At 41.3% G+C, this 18,533-nt stretch overlaps 1 protein-coding gene and 1 non-coding gene across 6 annotated transcripts; both read left to right on the top strand.

Moving 5' to 3' along the window:
- Positions 1-5,642: 5,642 nt before the first annotated feature.
- Positions 5,643-14,899, top strand: LOC148025487 (uncharacterized). Of its 5 annotated transcripts, none has more exons than XM_087692642.1 (6): positions 5,643-6,878; positions 7,090-8,016; positions 8,410-9,540; positions 9,748-10,287; positions 10,396-14,317; positions 14,402-14,899. In XM_087692642.1, the coding sequence occupies exons 1-5, from the start codon at positions 6,704-6,706 to the stop codon at positions 14,094-14,096; spliced, it is 6,474 nt and encodes a 2,157-aa protein (XP_087548768.1). In that variant the 5' UTR covers positions 5,643-6,703; the 3' UTR covers positions 14,097-14,317; positions 14,402-14,899. The 5 variants fall into 5 exon arrangements, with proteins under 5 accessions (XP_087548768.1, XP_087548767.1, XP_087548770.1 ...); XM_087692641.1 differs by having other exon boundaries at positions 14,418-14,899; XM_087692644.1 differs by having other exon boundaries at positions 9,748-10,278; positions 14,418-14,899.
- Positions 14,900-17,952: 3,053 nt separating this feature from the next.
- On the top strand, positions 17,953-18,025 carry TRNAA-CGC (transfer RNA alanine (anticodon CGC)). The gene has a single exon. It is a non-coding gene; the product is annotated as a tRNA-Ala (tRNA).
- The last annotated feature ends 508 nt before the right edge of the window (positions 18,026-18,533 follow it).

Consider the following 18,533-nt stretch of genomic DNA (forward strand, 5'->3'; position numbering starts at 1 on the left):
CTGCAGACCCCCACCAAGGGACGCTAACCCTCGAACCCCCCATTGGGAGCATTACCCCCAAATCCCTACAAGGGGCACTATCCCCAAACCCCGACTGGGGACATTACTCCCAAACCTCCATCGAGGAGGACGTTGCTCTCGAACTCTCACCAGGGGTGTTTCTCCTAGACCCGCTCCTTCCCCCTCGCCCCTCCTTAAGAACCCACCATTGGGATATTGCCCCTATTTCCACAGCTAGAGATTTTGCCTACATACTCTCTATCCTACCTTGCTAGAGATTCTACTCTCGAACTATCACTAAGGTCGCTTCAAAATCCTCAATCATATTACACATTTCATATTAGATACATTAAATATACATAATCTTGAATATGCTTTAATATAATTTAATTATATTTATTAATTATTACTAATTTAATTTAATATATATATTTTTAAAATACATTTTGATACTATATTCCATAATATGCACATAAGATGATATACTAATATAATACGATTTAGACTAAAATAGTATAACTTAAAAATAAAATCTAATATGATACATTTTACTATTATCACAAGTAGGTAGTATAAGATTTATAAATATTTAACTATGATAAAAATTATATTTTCTTCTCAAATAGCTTCTAATTGATGCTGAAATTTCCTCAATCTTTATAGCTTTGTGTCATAGGAAATGAAATCTCCTATTCTTTAGAGGTCATTGTAGTTTTAACATTTAAGCACGAGGTGAAAGTTTCTCATAAAATATATTTATCCTTGTGGTCATGTGGAATACAAGAAATAAAGGTTTTGATCATTTGATCAAATATTTTCTAATGGAGATCACATAGATTATTTATCCTTGTTGACATACAATAAAGGCTTTGACCATTTGGCTAAATCTTGTTTTATGCAAATCACAAACAATTATTATCCTTGCTATCATCTAGGTTACATACAATACATGTTTTGACTTCTTGTGGACATACAAAGAATTTTAATCCCAAGTCTTGTGTAAAATAGTTGCAATAGAGGTTTTGACCATCTGGCTAAATCTTTTTTCATAAATATCACAATAAACTTTTATCATTGTTGTATGTATTTTGCTTGAGGTTTTGACCATCTGGCTAAATATTTTTCTATGGAGACCACAATGAACTTTTATCCTTTTTTTCATGTGAAATGCATGCAACAAAGGTTTCAATCATTTGACTATGTTTTCTCCTATGGGGATCACAAATAATTTTTATATTTGCTATGGTATGGAATACATACAATAGATTTTTGACCAAGTGGCTAAATCTTTTCCTAGACACATTATAAATAATTTAATCATTGTTCTCATGTTGAATAGATATAGTACAAGTTTTGAATGTCTGCTATATCTTTTCCCGATGAGAACACATAAGGAAGTTTATGCTAACTCAAAGAGTAGCTAATAAAATAAAGTAAAATCAAGGGCAACCAAAAATAATAGAAGAAACTTTTCTTATTTACTTTAGGGCATAGTTTATGAGAAAGTTTGTTTTTGGCCATATGGTCAAATCTATCCCTTTTCTATACGATGTTTCCATTAATACTTTCTATTATGGATGTTGGACTCATTCTATCTAATATTTAAGTGTTTTTTTCGTTTCAATGAAATTTGATACTTCATTGTATTTAGCAATTTCATTACTATTTTCTTCTTTCTGAGAGGTGACAATGTACACATTATAAAATCTCCATTTTCTCACTTGTACATGTATCATGAATAACAAATCTTATTTTGAAGAAACTGTGAATTTGCTAGTTGATCATGAGATTGTTGCACTTGGGAGAGTGCATGCAATACATCCAAATGAGACATGCCATGGAGAAACACTTGAAGATGGATATATTTCAGCGGCTATAATTGATAAATGTTTAAATGTAGCAGCATATTTTCCATTCCCAATAATTGACACAATGAAGGTTCATGAACTGTAGGTGGTTTTGCGAAATGGGGAAAGAAAGATGTGGTGGTTGTTTCAATATCAATAACAATTCATGACGAAGGCGATGATTACAAATCAAACCATGTCCTACCTTCTAAGAATATTGATGTGATTAGCATTCGTGAAAGTTGGAGAGAACGTAGAGTGATGTTATGGACAGAAGGCAACACTGTGTGTGTTGTTGGGACATGGGTTATATTATTGGCTTTTCCATATGATGTGATAAACTTTGAATTGCTAGGAGAAGAGGATGTTGGTGTGGTAGTAGATAAAGCCCTTGATCAAACCATAGGAATATACATAGATGGCAACCTCCACTATGTCACTTTGGAAAGATGGCCTATTAAACAAGTCACCTTTGATGACGGAACATCGTTGCTACATCAGCAATCATACATGCAATTTATCTCTACAAATTCTTGTGCCAAAAACATGAAAGATACCAATGAAGATTATGTTTCTACAAAAAAATCATTTTTTTCTAGAATAGATCATATTGTATGGTCAATAGAAAGCCTCAAATTATTGCTCCTAAAGGTGCAAACTTGAGGACTTCTATGGACTCCATTTCATAGGTTTCCATGATTGGTTGTTGCCGAGAAAAGTGTTGTCAATTTGCTTACAACAATTACGTAAATACTTTTGGGGATTCCAATTTGAAGACCTCACAAACTATGTTTATGACAAGTTTGAATCATCATGCAAGATTGATTACTTGGGAACAAGGAAGTACAACTTCATCTTCAATCTTCAATGGACAAGTGGTATGTGGAAGGGCATGGTATAAGATTCATGGAATCCCAAAAGACATCTTTTTACAGGTACAAAACACAATTTGAGCGTGGCATGAGGAGGGCAATGCATGGAAACAAGGGGGTAATAAGAGCAGCTTGGGACCACATAAAGATGGGAAGAGCCATCCTTAGAGACTTTGTTAAGAAGAATGTAGAGCAAATGCCACACAAGAGTAGAACAATGCAAGATGGATCAAGGGAGATACAATTGGCCATCCCAGATGTTTACAAGCAAGTAGATATATGGGCAGAAGTAAATACAACATTGAGTGGTATTGGATGTAAGCAAATGTCCTTGTCCACCTTCTATAGTCATTATTCCTTACTACTTGATCTAGATAAGGCCGCATGCATCGATGTTCGTCTTGTTGGTAGTGGCCTCCATTTGTAACTTAATACCTTGAGGATTCATATTGCAATCACTATTGTGGTTGCCGAAGGCTACAATAACACTACTTTAATATTGATAGAATGGGTTACCTAGAATAAAACTATAAGATGTTTGCAAGGGGTCCTCCATATCTAGAGCCTTTGTAGAATTAGACAACATATTAGTAGGAATAGGTTCACAATTAGTACAATAACACTACTTTGATATTGATAGAATGGGTTACCTAGAATAAAACTATAAGATGTTTGCAAGGGATCCTCCATATCCAGAGCCTTTGTAGAATTAGACAACATATTAGTAGGGATGGGTTCACAAGTTTCCATGATTGAAGTAGGAAATGATGCGAAGTGTGCTAGTATCAACCCTAAGCCCCATGATATCTTTACCATTATTAGAGAGGGAGCAAAGGAGGAGGCCAGAAGCATGGCCCTCCCCTTGAATTGAGGTGCATGTTGGAGACTACTAATCCCCTTAGTTGAGATGAGATTGTAGAGAAGACAAGTGTAGCACGTAAGGGAGCAAGGTGATGCATGGTTGTAGGGGGTAGTTGGAAATCTTACTCATCACTAGTTCCATCATACCTCATATAATGGTTGTAGAAACCAAATGCTTTTGTTACCTTTAACTGTAACCATAGTTGGTGGTACCCCACGCATATGAGGGATATGACCCCTCGGTATGGTAACTCAAAAAAATTGTAATGAGATAGGCCATGATTCACAACGCACACATAGGAGTTGCCTTTAAGAGCAAAGTCACAACATAACTGCACCAATATCTAAAAAGCAGTAAGCTTTTTAAGGTAGTTGCTTTTTGAAGAGCTCTTAGCATTGGATCTATTGCTTTGGACTTCATGACACTACCATGGTTTCCATTACTAACAAAAGGAAAATCCAATGGTTTACTGAACATGTTGCACTTCAACCCATTGTTAGGAATATTCACACATCACACTATGGCCTCATCTACACACAACATGAAGCTTAACATGAATAATACCCATAGTTCATAGCAGTAAGTGCACATACACATCATTTGACAACCACATGCTTTATTACCACATTCTTGCTCATCTAAGCTCATTATAAGCAATTGCAACAATACAAGCAATCATATCAACATTTGGTAACGGATTGTTAAATATGCATGACTTAACTCGAGCTTGAAAGTTTGTTGCTCTTTAATAGTAATAAGGCCAGCTAACTAACGATGACAAGGGGCCAAGGGTCTTGTGTGCCACCACAAAACACATATATACGTAAGTAGGTCTTTGCATGTTGGCTTTGTTAGCCCATTTGCATTTAATATCACTTCTTTTGCCCATTTACATGGGTAAATGAAGAACCTCTTTCTTCAACTTTCCATTTAAGTTAAAGGATAAATATTTCTTATATTCTTTGCTAATGGGCTTAGAGCTGGGTCATGCACATGTAGATTAATCTTGTGAAGAGGCTTAGAGCCAGATCATGTGTAGGTAGATTCTGCTCGTGTGAGCCCATGGAGTTGAGTGTATATCATGTGTGGCTAGTACGGCTAACCAACAGAAGCTGTTTGTTAGCACTTGGGGAAGTCAATGGAGTACCCTCGAAAATGAGGGTACTCCATAAGAGCTGTCAACTAGCTATTGATTGATAAGACCTTCTCTTTCTCATTTGTCTTTGCCCACAGAAGCTTGTGGAACTGTAGGCATGGGGGTTAGATTGGCTAATAAACTTGTGTGTGCCCGTGTTGACTTGAAGCTTTTGTAGCACACTCAAGCTGGTCACACATAGGGTGGACAGACAAGTTGCATCTAAGAAATGTGTGTTCTCAGAGGGTAACATGTGTGATCCTCATTTGCTCCAGATTTCACGGCTGACAGACACTTTTGGACGGCCACATTGGCTTGAAGCCTATGCACTTGCGGGTGGCTGTGCTCTTAGTGCGCTACGTGGGAACACCCTCTGTCTATAGATATACTATAAAAATGATATCTCCATATTATTCTCTATAATAATATAAATGTATATGGCTTAGATATGCGCGCCATTTTTCCTGTTCTTGAAAAGAGATGAAAGGCCCTGGGGCCTGCAGGGTCAGCGCGAGTGCACTAAATGTGCGCTCGTGACAGGCAAAATCTTACTAATTTAAAAAAAAGGGCAAAATACGCAGAAAACAAGGACGAAACGGACCTAACCCGAGGGTTAATTTTTAACTGCAGCAGGGAAAAGGTCGAGAACAGAGAGCGGGACACGTGGAAGGGAGGACCGTCTTCAGAATCATGTAGGATGGGATGGGATGGGATGGCTTCTCGACGACGACAAAAGGAAAGGTGAAAGAAGCGGGATAGTTTTAAAATTCAATTAAATTGGGATATTATATTAATAATTAGATATAATATAATAAAAGAAGAGCGCTTTAGAGAGCCAGAGAGAGGCCCCTGTTCCCACACCATTGAATTGCTGCTGCGCCTGTTTTTTCAGGAGAGCGTGCGGTGGGAACCACAACACTCTCTCTCTCTCAAGTGCTTACCTCCCCCCCACTTCTCACAGGATTCATGAATCACAGTCACTGGCCTCAATCTCTCTCCTACAAGCCCTGCCCTGTCGCAGGTTGCTTCCCTGCTCCCTCGCCCATGCAGCGCCTGATGTAAAATTAGGGTTTTGGTACCCCCCTTCCCCCCCGATGCTGGAAGCCCCTCTGCTGGAAGCTCAGGATGGATCTCCACTCCCCCAAACCGGTCAATTGGCGCAGCCCACATGCCCCCCGGCTTTCAATGGTCATACAATACACAGAGAATACAGCAATTGTAATATGCTCTGCACCTCAAGAGGACTCATCAAGCGACTTAGGCATGGCGCGATCTCTGGTTTAACCGCAGAAATTCAGACAGCCCAACTGCAAGATCTCTGGTTTCAAAGACAGCCCACCTGCTACTTGCACCCCCGGACGTTGCAAGTGACTCCGTAGGAATGAGACCTGTGGAAGTCTGAAAGGGGGTAAAACAGGAATCCTTCAATTATTTCCAAAGAGAGAGAGAGAGAGAGAGAGAGAGAGAGAGAGGCGCGCCTTACTTCCATCCCCTCACATTGCCTTTAACTCGGTTGCACGAAAAGCTATCCCTTTTGGAGCCTGCCAGGGCGCGCACACACAAGCTCCCCTGTAGCCTCGTTTTTCTACTGGCCAGTGACTGTAGCCAATTTCTATTGTTTTCATTTTAGGGCTTGCGTCTCTTTCACTCGGGCCTCTTCTTCTTCTTCCTCTTCTTCTTAATCCTCTCGGCCTGTTCGAATTCCCTGCTCTCAGTGCCTGATACTTTTCTAGCTTGTGGTTGAGAGTCGCTTCCTCTACTCATGTGCCCGGTTTTGAATAATCTCTCCAGTCAACCAATTCTCTTGTCCGTTTCCCATTCTGGAACCTGTGTAATAACCTTCACGTCTTCCTGTTTCTTATGAGGCCAGGCCAGACATTCCGTTTCTGATAGCACTCTCAGGGAAGGTTTTGAAGCTACGAATGAACGTTTTGCGAAGACAATTGTATTGCATTTTGTGACCAATGCGCGGCGATTTTCTCTTTCCATGCCTCCAGACCATACTTCTACCTGGGAGAGGCAACCCCTTGGTAGAGACAAATTCGAACGACCGGAGGACAAATACGGACCTGCCAGGAAAGACTGGCCCTCTGACAGGCCTCATAGATCTTCCATTGTAAATGGGAGTTTGCCTAGCTCTTTGAGTAAGCGACGTCCACAAGGTAAACCACAATTTGATGGATTATACGCCTTCTCCAGCACAATTATAGTTCTAATTTGCCGAGTTTTCATCAAATCGCTTCAATGTGTGAATTTTGTTGTTGGAACGCCCCTTTTTTTTGGGAGTTTTCGTCAAATTGCTTTCAATGTATGAATTTTGTCATTGAAATTTCCCAATTTTATTTTCTTACTCTGCGAATGCATGCTTCTCAGGTTCGACAGGTTGGCACGAGTGTACTGCTGTAAATGGCAGGTATAATTTTGCAGCAGACCGTCAATCAGAGCCTCTCTGTGCTACCTCGTCTTCAGAGGATGGCACTGTTGACAGGGATGGGGTCAGTTCGTGTGGTGGTAGTCCAGTCTTTGGCTTGAGTAATTCAAGTCTCTCAACTGACAAACCATGCAAAGCTTATGATGGGCAGCCTTGCCTATCTCCGGCAGATGGCAGGCCTGCTTCTACACCCAAGCTGGTATCTGGTCGCTTGTATGGTGTTTTTGAAGGGTTTGGCTCGAGGGAGAAAGGTAGATCAAGGTTTGCCAGTTCATACTGCTGGGATACACTCCCTAGGTCTCAAAGCTGTAGAGAATTTCCTTATAAGTCTGACAGTTTCAGAAGAGCTGACACTTTCCCCAGAGTGGGCTCTTCCAGAGTCCCAATTGAAGGAGATTTTCAGCCAGAAGGAAGGCTGGACAGGTATGGGAGTGCATTGAATAAGGAACAGTCTGCTTTTGACGCCAGCAACGCACAGTCTGATCATGATTGGAGTGCTGGAGATAAGCTTTCAAGCTCTCCTGCGTCTTCAAGGTGCTTTAAAGCCGAACCTGCTTTACAACATGAGCAAGATAGGTTGGTGGTCCAAATGCCTCCTAAAACCTCTTTTGTGGGGATTTTGAGCCCACAAAAAACTGGACATGAAGATGTTGAGCTTGTGTCTCCTCGGAAAAAGCCTCGATTAACTTGGGGGCAGGGTCTTGCCAAGTATGAACAAGGGAAAACAGAGGAAGACCCAGCTGTGTCTCAGAAGTCTGAGAAAGATAGTATTGGTGATTGCACTGATGTTGACAAAGGCGAGCCTAATGCAGTAGGACTTCTCAGTTGTGTTTTTGAGAAGTGTGATGAGCAACAGACTCTTGGTTCAGGTGGAATCGCTAAACCTTTTTGTTTATTTCGTTCTACAACACTTTCCTTATTATGTCAGCTTGTCCCTCCCCCTTTTTTTTTGTTTAACTCGTTCTACAACATTTTCCTTATCCCCCCCGCCCCCAGTCTGCATCAAACATAAAAAATTGTGGTGGAACTGTAAGTTTAGAAACCTTGGTTTTTGAATTTTGTAGCTGTGCTGACACATTGTGATTAGTTTGGCAGACTGTCACTTGAAGTTAGTAGGGATCAATGGGTATTGTAAATGTAAATGTTAAAGAACTATTTGGATTCCGGCTGTTATTTTGGATTGTGTTGGTTTTGCTGCATGGTTTCTATAGTGTTCGAATTCTGTACTAGCCTGATCTTTACAGTCTGATATATCTTTGCAGGACCTTTGCTTAGCAATATATTCAGTGCATGTGAAGAACAGTCTCCTAAACGGACTCTTGAGATTTTCAGTTGTGGCAATTTGAATTCTCTGAAGAGTGTCAATCTTGTGGAGACTGAAAACTGCAAGGATTCAGCAGCCTTTTTTACCAGGCCAGAGGAGTCAGCATCTGGTATTTTCAAGAGTTCTGCCTTGATTTGTCAGTCTTCAGTTGTTACTGAAGTGCAAACTCTTCTTGCAAGCTATCAGAATGACACTTCAAGTGTGTCTAAGGGTGCACTCACACAGCTTGTGGAGAAACTAGAGTTTGAAATTGATGTTGTTGAAAAGGAAATTTTGAAGCTTGAGAATGATGATGAATGTTCCATACAAACAATTAGAAAGAAGGATGTTTATATTCCTGCTACTTGTGATGCTACGTTGTCTGGTACTGATATGTCAAATAAGAGGCTTGAGGCTGTTCCATCTCTGATTAGTCCCTCTAAGGTTACTTCCATTGATACAGCTGCCACACGTGATGAGACTGCTCTTTCTGTTTATGGTCAAGGTGCAGGTCAATTGAGACATGCAGATGCTGAGTGCAGTGGCTCCAAGGTCGTTGCAGCAAGAACAATGCCAAATAAGTTTCATAACGATGCAGTATGCTTGCCAGACCCTGCCTCTCAGAGCATGAATGCTCAAGAGTCTGATGAAAAGGAAGTTACGACTGGAAAGGATCTGAATGTGGTATTGTGCCTTTTACAGGAAAACCATAAAATGGCAGATCAGGCCTCTTATGCTTTAGCTCACTTAATGCCTGTGTCTATTGCATCAGATGGATCAATTACCTTGAGCAGTGAAAATCTATACAGTAGACCGTCAGGAGCAAGTGTGTGGGAGTTCAATAAGGAAAATTATGAAAAGAAGCGGAAGTTTTTTGAACTTAAAGTTGCTGAAAGGAAGTACTCTATCAAGTTTGTAGAGGCACTTGTAGCTGTAAAATATAGGATGTTGAGAGGGGCTTGGAAGCAAGGACAGGCTGGCAGAGATAAGATGTTAGGTCAGCCAAAGACTCCTTGGGAATGCGTAAAAGGAGACTGTAAGAGTTGTCTATATATGTGTGACAAATCTTGTGTGCAGCATTACTGTAAAAGTAAGTTTTAACCTTGTGCTCATTCTAGTTTGTCTTTTTTGGGTTGTTTGGAGCTATTTTGAAGATTACACAAAATGATGTAACATTGTTGGTGTATTTTAGGTTCAGTTCAAAGTTAGGACTTTTGTCTCTTTCTGCTTGTACAGTTACTGAGCATTTTGCGTCATCTTGTTTTGGCATTTTTACAGCTATTATCCTTATGTGCAGGTGAGAACTTTGAGACTGATACATTTTTCTGTATGACTTCTCTGAGGCATGAAAGAGAGTACTTGAGAATGCCATCAATGCTACTGGACAAGAAGGAACACAATTTTAACAGGTTTGACACAAAGAATGGTTTGGTAGAGGATCCAGTTGCAGCAGAACGGGAAAGAACAATTGTGAACCCATGGACAAGAGAAGAGAGGAAACTTTTCCTGGACAAGTACTCATTGTATGGAAAAGACTTCCGCACGATAGCATCTTTTCTTGTTCATAAGTCTGTGGCTGATTGTGTTGAGTATTACTATCGCAATCAGAAGTCGGAAGAATTTGAAAAGGTGCACCGGAGGCATCAATTGAGGAAACGAAGAGACTGCACTCGGTCCAATGCCTCGTATCTCTCTACTGCCACCATAGCGAGCCGCCGTAGGCGCCGCGAATCTAATCATGCTAGTGCAGAAGGCTTAACATTGATGGCAGCTGCTGCAGCTGCAATGGGTGTTCAAAGAGATGTCTCTGGAGTTGTACAGAGTTCGAGTAAGATGGGTTCGTACTTAGCATGCTTCTGGTGATGTTGTAGAAAGTAGTTGGTCCCTTTCTTCTAGAATACTGGCACCATCATTAATTAATTTATGCTATTGTTGTTATTTTTAGCAGAACTATTGCAAGACAATCATAGAAGTAAGCAACTGTCCAACTTGATGGCATCTCTTGGTCAAATTAGCCATGACCTTGTTGGGGGTAAAGGATCACGCAGTATGCACTATCGAATTCCTAAAGGCCCCAAAGTAGATGCAGATCCACAATGGACGGATGATGAAAGGGAGCTTTTTGTTGGTGCTGTGGCAATGTTTGGGAAGGATTTTCGAAGCATTGCTCAGTATGTAGGTTCTAAAAGCCAGGGCCAGTGTAGAACTTTCTTCAACAGAAGACAGAAGCAATTGGGTTTGGATCTATTTTTAGAGCGGTATGAAATGCCTTTAGAGGAAGGTAGTGTAGATGCTATGAAACAGGTACCAGGTCCAGAGGATTTGAAGCTCTTGGAGCAGGTTGAAGAAGTTGCTAAGGGTTCTTGTCGTACCAAAATTTTGGATGTTAAAGGTGCACAGACACATGTTTCAGATGAGCCTTTAGAAAGACATTCTGTTTGTCCTGTTGTTCCACTAACAATTTCCAGTAACATTCCAGAGTGTCCAGTTGTGAGCATGACTGACCCAAAAGACGACACACTTGCCCATGATACAATGTCTGCTGCCAAGTCCATGGAAACCACTACAGGAGAGATGCATGGTCTCTTATCTGACAATGCTGATGTCTGTGAGACTGGTGCAATAGAGATGCGTGGTCTTTTGCCTGATGCTGATGTTGGTGGAACTCTTTCAGGTGCCCCATATGATAATGTGAAAGAAGAGATTTCTCCTGTTGACACTGGAGGTACTGTAACAGACTCTAACATGGTCAACCAACCTGTGGTTGATGCTACACAGTGCTGCTCTGAAGTTGATAGCTTGGCTTGTCAGGAAGTGCTGCAATTCAAAGCTGAACCAGTTGATGGTACTGTGGGATGTTCCGAGGCTTCTGGTGCAGCATTTTCTCTTGACCCGATGCTGTCTTCAGTGATTCCTCGATTGGTTGTGCCCAATCCCCCCACTGTGGCTTCTATTGCAAAGCTTGGAGATGTGAAAAGTAGAATTTTTAAAACAGTAGACAGTAGAACTAGAAGAGAGCCAACTTCCTGGAATCAAGATGAGAAAGATAAGTTCTTTGATGTAATCAGAAACCATGGCAAGGACTGGGTCCGGCTTTGTGAAAGTTTACCTGCCAAATCCCTTACTCAGATAAAAACCTATTTCCAGAACTCAAAAGCAAAATTGCATATGGTGCCTGATTCGGTTTCCACTATTAATAGTAATGTGGGTATGCATCGTAAAAGAAAATTAGATAAGCTGGATTCAATGTTTGATGCAGGTTTTGCAGGTCAATCCACTTCATCAAAAGTATTCATATCTTCAGATTCAAGTATGTTGACTTCTAGTGGAGGCCTGAGAATTAAGAGCATTGATGTAGATTCTCTCACTTGCAAGAGTGATCTAGGTTGTAGTTCATCTCAAAGCTTAGGGGACTCGATCAATATATCTGAGGTTTTCCACCAAAATGGAACACGTCAGAATCTGACTGCAACAGGAAGTATTCAGACATACAATATGGCTGCTGGATTTTCTTCAGGCACCTCTTCCTTGATTCAGCATTCAGTGTTTAGTTCTACCCCACTGGAGGCAAAATGTTCAGTCAATAGTCAAGTGCCAAACCAGTTTCCATCAACTGTCTCGACCCAAACATTGCAGCAACAGGTTGGGGTTCAGCAAACAAACCACAAGCAGCAGCAGCAACAAGCTCAGCCTGTGTCTAAGCATTCTCTGCTACCTCTGAATTCAAAACCATCAGGTGAGCCACAGCAAGTCATACAACAACTCCAACAGCATGTTGCAGAGGCTGTGTTAAAGCAGCAGATGATACCACACTTGGTGCAGATGCAGCCTCAGCAGCAGCTGCAGCTTGGTGCTCAGCAATTATCACAGATGCTGGCTCACCATCAAGCTCAGTCTCACGAGCAGTCTCTGCCTCAAGTGGTGAAGCAAAAGCTACAAAGCTCTAATCACTGTGAGGCTCCACCACAGTTGACTATCAGTGATAGTAGAAATGCTAGCTCACAGTTGACTATCAGTGATAGTAGACATGCTAGCTCACAGGTAGATCGAATAGGGCAGCTCCAGCCTCCATTTTACACAAGCTCATTATTGCAGCAAATTAACCCGAGCTCACGATCTGTCATGCAGGCTCACCCAAGCTCTCAAACATTTTTACAGCAGCAGACATCCCAGCAGCTTTTTCAGCAGCTGCAGCTTCATGTACAAGAGCAGAAACTGTTGATGTCTAAGCAATCTCAAAGACAAAGGCAAGGCACTGAAAACTCCCCATTACTTCAGCAATCTGCTTTTCATGGCTTTGAGGTGCGGCAGCAACAAGCAGTGTCTGGGGCTTCCCAGACACAGCAAACTATTAGTAATGTCTGTGAGGGACAGCAGCAGCAACAGGTTGCACTGACTGGAGTTAACTTGCATGTACCTGCTTCTGCTTCAGATATTCACACACACTGTTGTGTCTCAGAAATACCTGCCACTAAATTTCACAAGACCTCTCCTGGCAACCTGCAACAGTCACTGATTATTTCACAAGGTGCTGTGGGATTAACACCTCAGTCTAGTTTGGAAGTGCAAGTTCGAGGGACAGATGTAAAGCTGTTTGGTCAGTCTCTTTTGTCACAGCCAGCTGTCAGTTTTCAGCGTGGTAGTTCTTCTTTACAATCTCCACCAGCAACCTGTGCTACACCTACCAGCTTGACTGTAGCCAAGTCTGGATTACTGACTCTTCCCAAATCCTACGTGAGTTGTGGGGATAACACAGGTAAGACTGGACCTGGAGATCTTCCCAAGCCATATGAAACTGGAGGAGAGATTAACGTCCAAGGCTGTAAATGGCAGCAGGCTATACCTTCAGGCAGCATGTTTACAAATATGTCTGGTGCCAGCACAAAAGGTAAACCAAAAGTAGCTGATACTGTGGCTGCTGCTTGCCTTATGGCTAGTGGATTGAAACCTGACACTATCCGAATGAACAACTTTACAAAAAAGGAGCTGGAAATGCAAAAAAGGTGCCACATTGATGACCTGTCACTTGTCTCACAATCAATGCAAGATGGGAGGGACTTTGTAACTCTTGGTGGTCATGTCTCGGTTTTAGCAGAAGGTAAAAGAGTTGACAAAGACAGCAGAACCCACGAGCAGTTTGTAGTTTTCAATCAGGGAGCATCACTAGGCAAAAACCGAGGTCAAGATCTTAGCTCGTTTGCTGCAAAACTACCTGGATCACACATAGCAACCTCTCATAATTTACCACATGTTTTAGATGCTTTAGTGGCCCTAGCAGAGTGGCGGTTGCAGAACCCAAGCAATGGTAGGAACAAGCTAACTGAAGAGTTTCTTACTCAATCCTGGGAAGCGCTCCAGAGAGATCCAGGCTCTTTAGTAGAAGCTAGTAAAACAAATGGATCTCTAGCTCCACAATTTAGGGATGGTTTTGGTTATTGCCAGCCAAGCTCAATGCATTTTCGTACTTGTATTGGAGGTGGGAGGCAGAGTATAAGTAACTTCAAGCATTTGAATGGTGACACTCAAAATCCTACTGGACAGTCCTCTCTCTGCTCACATTCTGGGCCTCTGACTTTGATCAGGTCAGAAGAGTTCGAACTGATTGAAGTACAAGATGGCAAGAACAAAAGTGGTGCAGTGATTTGACGAGATCAGTATCTCAAAAACTGATTGAAGTATGAGATGCAAAGAGTTAAAATTCTGCACTGTTTTGGAGATGACCATCTCCCCAAAAGCTTTGGTGGGGCTCACTGTGCTGCTTTGGGCAGCCAAAGTGGTACTTCCCTGATTGTGGACAACCGCTGAGAGAAAGCAGGGCCTTGTTCTTCCAAGTTCCAATGCGAACACTGGAGCCACTTGATTCAAATGTAAGTTTTCTGCCATTGCTGGGCAGGGGGTAAATTTTATTGCTGCAAAGTTTTCCTAACATGTGCTGCTTTTAATATGTTCAGATCTTAAATATTTCAGGCCTCCCGTGGCATCAGCATTTCTGATACAGACCAGCACACTGTGTATTTATGTACCAAAAGCTGCTGTGTGAGAAGTGCGGGGCTATCTGAGCTTAGCGCCATTGCATTTCTTATGCTCTTTCTTATTCACCGAGGTTGCGGAGCTCTGGAGTGATAGGGATATTTAATGATGTGCAAGGGGGACTTTGCAGGCTATCATTCTATGTTCTGTCCTTTTATGTTCAAATAATCTTCTGGAGGGTACATGCATAGGTGTCTGCTTTTTGTCTTATGTCCTTTCTACTACCTCTCTCCCTGGATTACTTTCTTCTCCAGGAGGAAGTTTTGTATGAATAGTTTAAGATTGTAAATAGGCTCAGAGGCCACTGTAATATCCGGTAGCATAGAAGAAAGCCATCTCAGCTTTGAGTTCACTTAGTCATCTACAATATGTTGTAACATCTGCCCATTGAAATCAATGTATCATGCCTGTCACTTAAAGCTGGTCAAGTGGAAGTTTGATCTATGCGTTCTTTTCTTTCTTTCATGGTACAATTTGTGAAACTTGTGCTATAATGGTTAAAAGCTTTGATGCAGCTTGGGACTTTGGATGAATGGCCAGCACATCACCTTCTCCAACATCCCTAACAGCTCACCTACATGGGAGTGGACTTTAGCCAACTTGGAGCAGTTGACTTGCCCTAGCCAAGGGTGCACCTCAACCATTACTAAATAACATGTGTATGGCCAGTGCTAGTAAACATTGTATTTACACTGTTTTTGAAGCATTTGCAAGGAATTTTGTGGCCTACCAATGGGGTTGTAGCTCAGTGGTTTGAATGTGGGTTGAGTTTATTGGGGGTGTGAGTTCAAACCCTAGGCTGTGCATCTCCTATGGCATATTAAAATATCTAGTTGCATTGATGGATTTCGTGATTTGTATTTTTGGTGATGGAGGTGGCTTAGTCTGGAGAACAAATCCTGCCATTGTGGCATCTACTCTCCTTACCCCTTGGAGGCAGGAGCTGTACTAATTTGTAGCTAGTACAAGATGTAAACAGATTCATTGGCCCACTTTTTTATTCACACCCCAATCATACAAGTGGAGGAGAAGATTTCTATCCTAAACCTACGAGATCTACTATGTCTGGCTCCAAACCTAACATTTAAAACATAAGATTTCTATCTTGAACCTACGAGATCTACTACTTTGGCTCCAAACCTAACATTTAATTGTTTGTGTACTTCCAATACTCAAAATAGGTAGTGTGGGCTCGCTCACCTTCAAACCCGTAGCGTATAGAAGCAAAATTTGTTAGACTTTGTGAAGTTAGGATTGCAAAGCGTGTGTAGACCCTAGACATTACAACAAACAAAAAGAGTCTAGGATATCCAGCAACGTAAGATTGGAGAGCATATCCTTAAAAGATCATCCCAAAAATCAACACAGCCCTTAAGGAGAGTCGGGTATTTCTATCAAGGTCCATGCTCAATGTAGGCTGATAAATTAATATTAAACCATAGTGCAAGGGTAGAATTAGAAGACCATATGCGCTAAAGCTAGATGAAGAAAAAGGAGGAAGACTAAAAATCCCATTTGTATTTTCTTCATTGAAACATGGAATGCCATAGCTACATTTGAAGGTTGTCTTGTTTATCATTATGGAGTAGGTTCAAGATTGGAATCAAGAACGATCTTAGCTTTAGGAGCAGATGACTTATTATGAAGTGCAATGAGAAGGTTGGCTATTCACAAAATGCATTATTTTACATTTTTTACCAACTAAGTTGCCTTAATAATAGTTCGTAAGTTTGATATATCCTTGAAAATACAAGTGTAAGTTATATAGCCACTCTTTTTGTGAAATTTAAACAGGACTAAAGCATGTTGTGACTTGACCTTAGCTCTTTGTTGGAAATTATTATTAAAATATTTTCCAAGAAAAAATATATGTTACCTTTATTCATACTCAAAAGTGGTATTAGTTAGCACTAGAAGGGCCTCCTAAAATGGTGATATCATGAGACATGTCTCAAGCCTTTGAGCCTGAAGAGGCAAATCCTTCTAAACTTGGACAAAATGAGCCAGAGGACAAAGCCTCAAAGAAGGAAGAGCATGAGGGAGTGCTTACAATATGGTCCAATCAAGGTAACTTAGTGCCATGGAAGGAAACCTTGCTAATTGAGTCTTGGAGAACTTTCCAACTCACTCTTAAGGTGAATGCCTTTGGACTACGGCACCCGTTGGCTACCATACTCAATGCTAGTAAAGATTGAGATCTTGGTATTTAGGCCGCAAGCAATGCAAGGAGTTGTTATCCCGACCCTATGGATCCGTGACACACCAAGCACTCCAAATATGGGGTTCACCCCAAGAACTTCAAAGATATCTCTACTTCCGCAAACCAAAATCTGGTCTAAGTGTGACGACTTAGTCCATTCCCCTCCCAAGAACTTTAACTCCAAATGTAGCTAAGAAGAGCCAAAGAGGTGCCATGCAGCAAGACCACACCCTTTGTGCGAGAAGGAAAGTTGAGCCAACTGGTTTGTCTAAGTTCAAGGAAAGTAAGAAAGGAGGCCAAGAAAAACAACCCAAGTTCTCGACTTGGCGATGAGGGCAAAGCGTCTTGGCTAACAAACCAAGAGAGGCAATGGCACGAAGAAAGGGAGGGACAATGCAATGAGCAACACAATAGATTGCCTCCCTTAAGGCATGGCATGGCTACAATTGTGCCACCATAGCTTGACCCCAACAACATGACAACTTGGGATCACACCTACAGAGCTTGGTATGCAAAGCCATAAGCGCCAAGCCACATCAAGTTAGGACTATGAAGCCTCCACTCCTAAAATGTATTTGAGTTGAGGGTGGATTGGAATGCAAAAGAATAAAAAGAGCTAAGCCTAGATGGGTAGACCCTAGCCAACTTGAAAGAATAAGTTGTGTTAAGACTCCCAAGTTGTAGTGCGGCAAACATTGACCAACTTGATAGAAAAGGCTGTGTTAAGACTCCGCTAATGAGTCACGTCCTAGATCGACAGATACTGACCATCTTGATAGCATGAGCTATGTAACCCCATAATGAGTCAAGAAAACCACCCTTAGATTGCTGAGGATAGCAATCCATTAAGCAAGGGTGAGTGTAAGGGTATGGGCTTTGTAGCTATACCATGGAGTTGGAGCCATAATACCTATATAGGGAGTAGTAGTGACTTTGAGCTCTGCTTGGTTTTCACTCTGCGTGTGATTCCTTGAATCCTCACATATGCGGCGTCATGAGGGCGTAGTCTTGAGATGTGCATGAATGTTGTATCTTTCGATATCATGATACAAAGGATTCGTTATTGATATATCTGTGTCTTTCCGTTGAGCCATTTTGTGCCTCATGATAGGTTTTGACTCCTTTTATGAATTTGCGTCTATCAAAACTTTTGTTGACTGAAGACGATCATTCTGTCTGTCCTCATTAGGGGCGCTTGTGTTTAGGATCTTGATAAAATAGCTTCTTATCAAATTATTATCTATAAATTAGAAAAAGGAAGAATGTTAAAACGGGGGTGTAGCTCAGATGGTAGAGCGTCCGCTTCGCATGCGGAAGGTACGGGGATCGATACCCCGCGTCTCCATGTTTTTAAAATTCAAAATTCACAATCTGACTCTCAGTACCCATGGATATTTCTCACAGCAATCGCGCGATCCTCAATTGTTTTCTTCTATAAATTATTCTCTTCTATGTACATGTAGCTTTAATGATCAATGATTTTTACCTATTTTGTGCACACAACTTTCATCTAGCTTTTTTCTCTTGCATTCTCGGAGTATAAAGAATAAGCAGCAGAAGAAGCAACGACAACAACAAGATGGAGGGAGAGAGAGATCGATTCTTACTTTCAGCTAGAATATGTTAATTAGCTAGAGAGGGAGAGATGATGATTACTTTTAAAAAGGGAGTTAAAAACAAAATTCCCTATTTTGTAAGATGCTCAAGGTTCACTAGCTTAAGTATTCAAGAGTGCAAGATGCATGTATTGACCGCCTTAAAAGGCTTGGATAAATGGGTCTCTAGCTATAAAGCCTTTTGCAAAGCCTTTTGAACCTTAGTTAAGGCTCATTTCCCCTTTAGGAATGATGTAA

This window comes from Lygodium microphyllum, chromosome 14 (genome assembly GCF_053477565.2).
Source record: "Lygodium microphyllum isolate KBCC chromosome 14, Lygodium_microphyllum_v1.1.10, whole genome shotgun sequence".
Classification (NCBI taxonomy): Eukaryota; Viridiplantae; Streptophyta; class Polypodiopsida; order Schizaeales; family Lygodiaceae; genus Lygodium; species Lygodium microphyllum.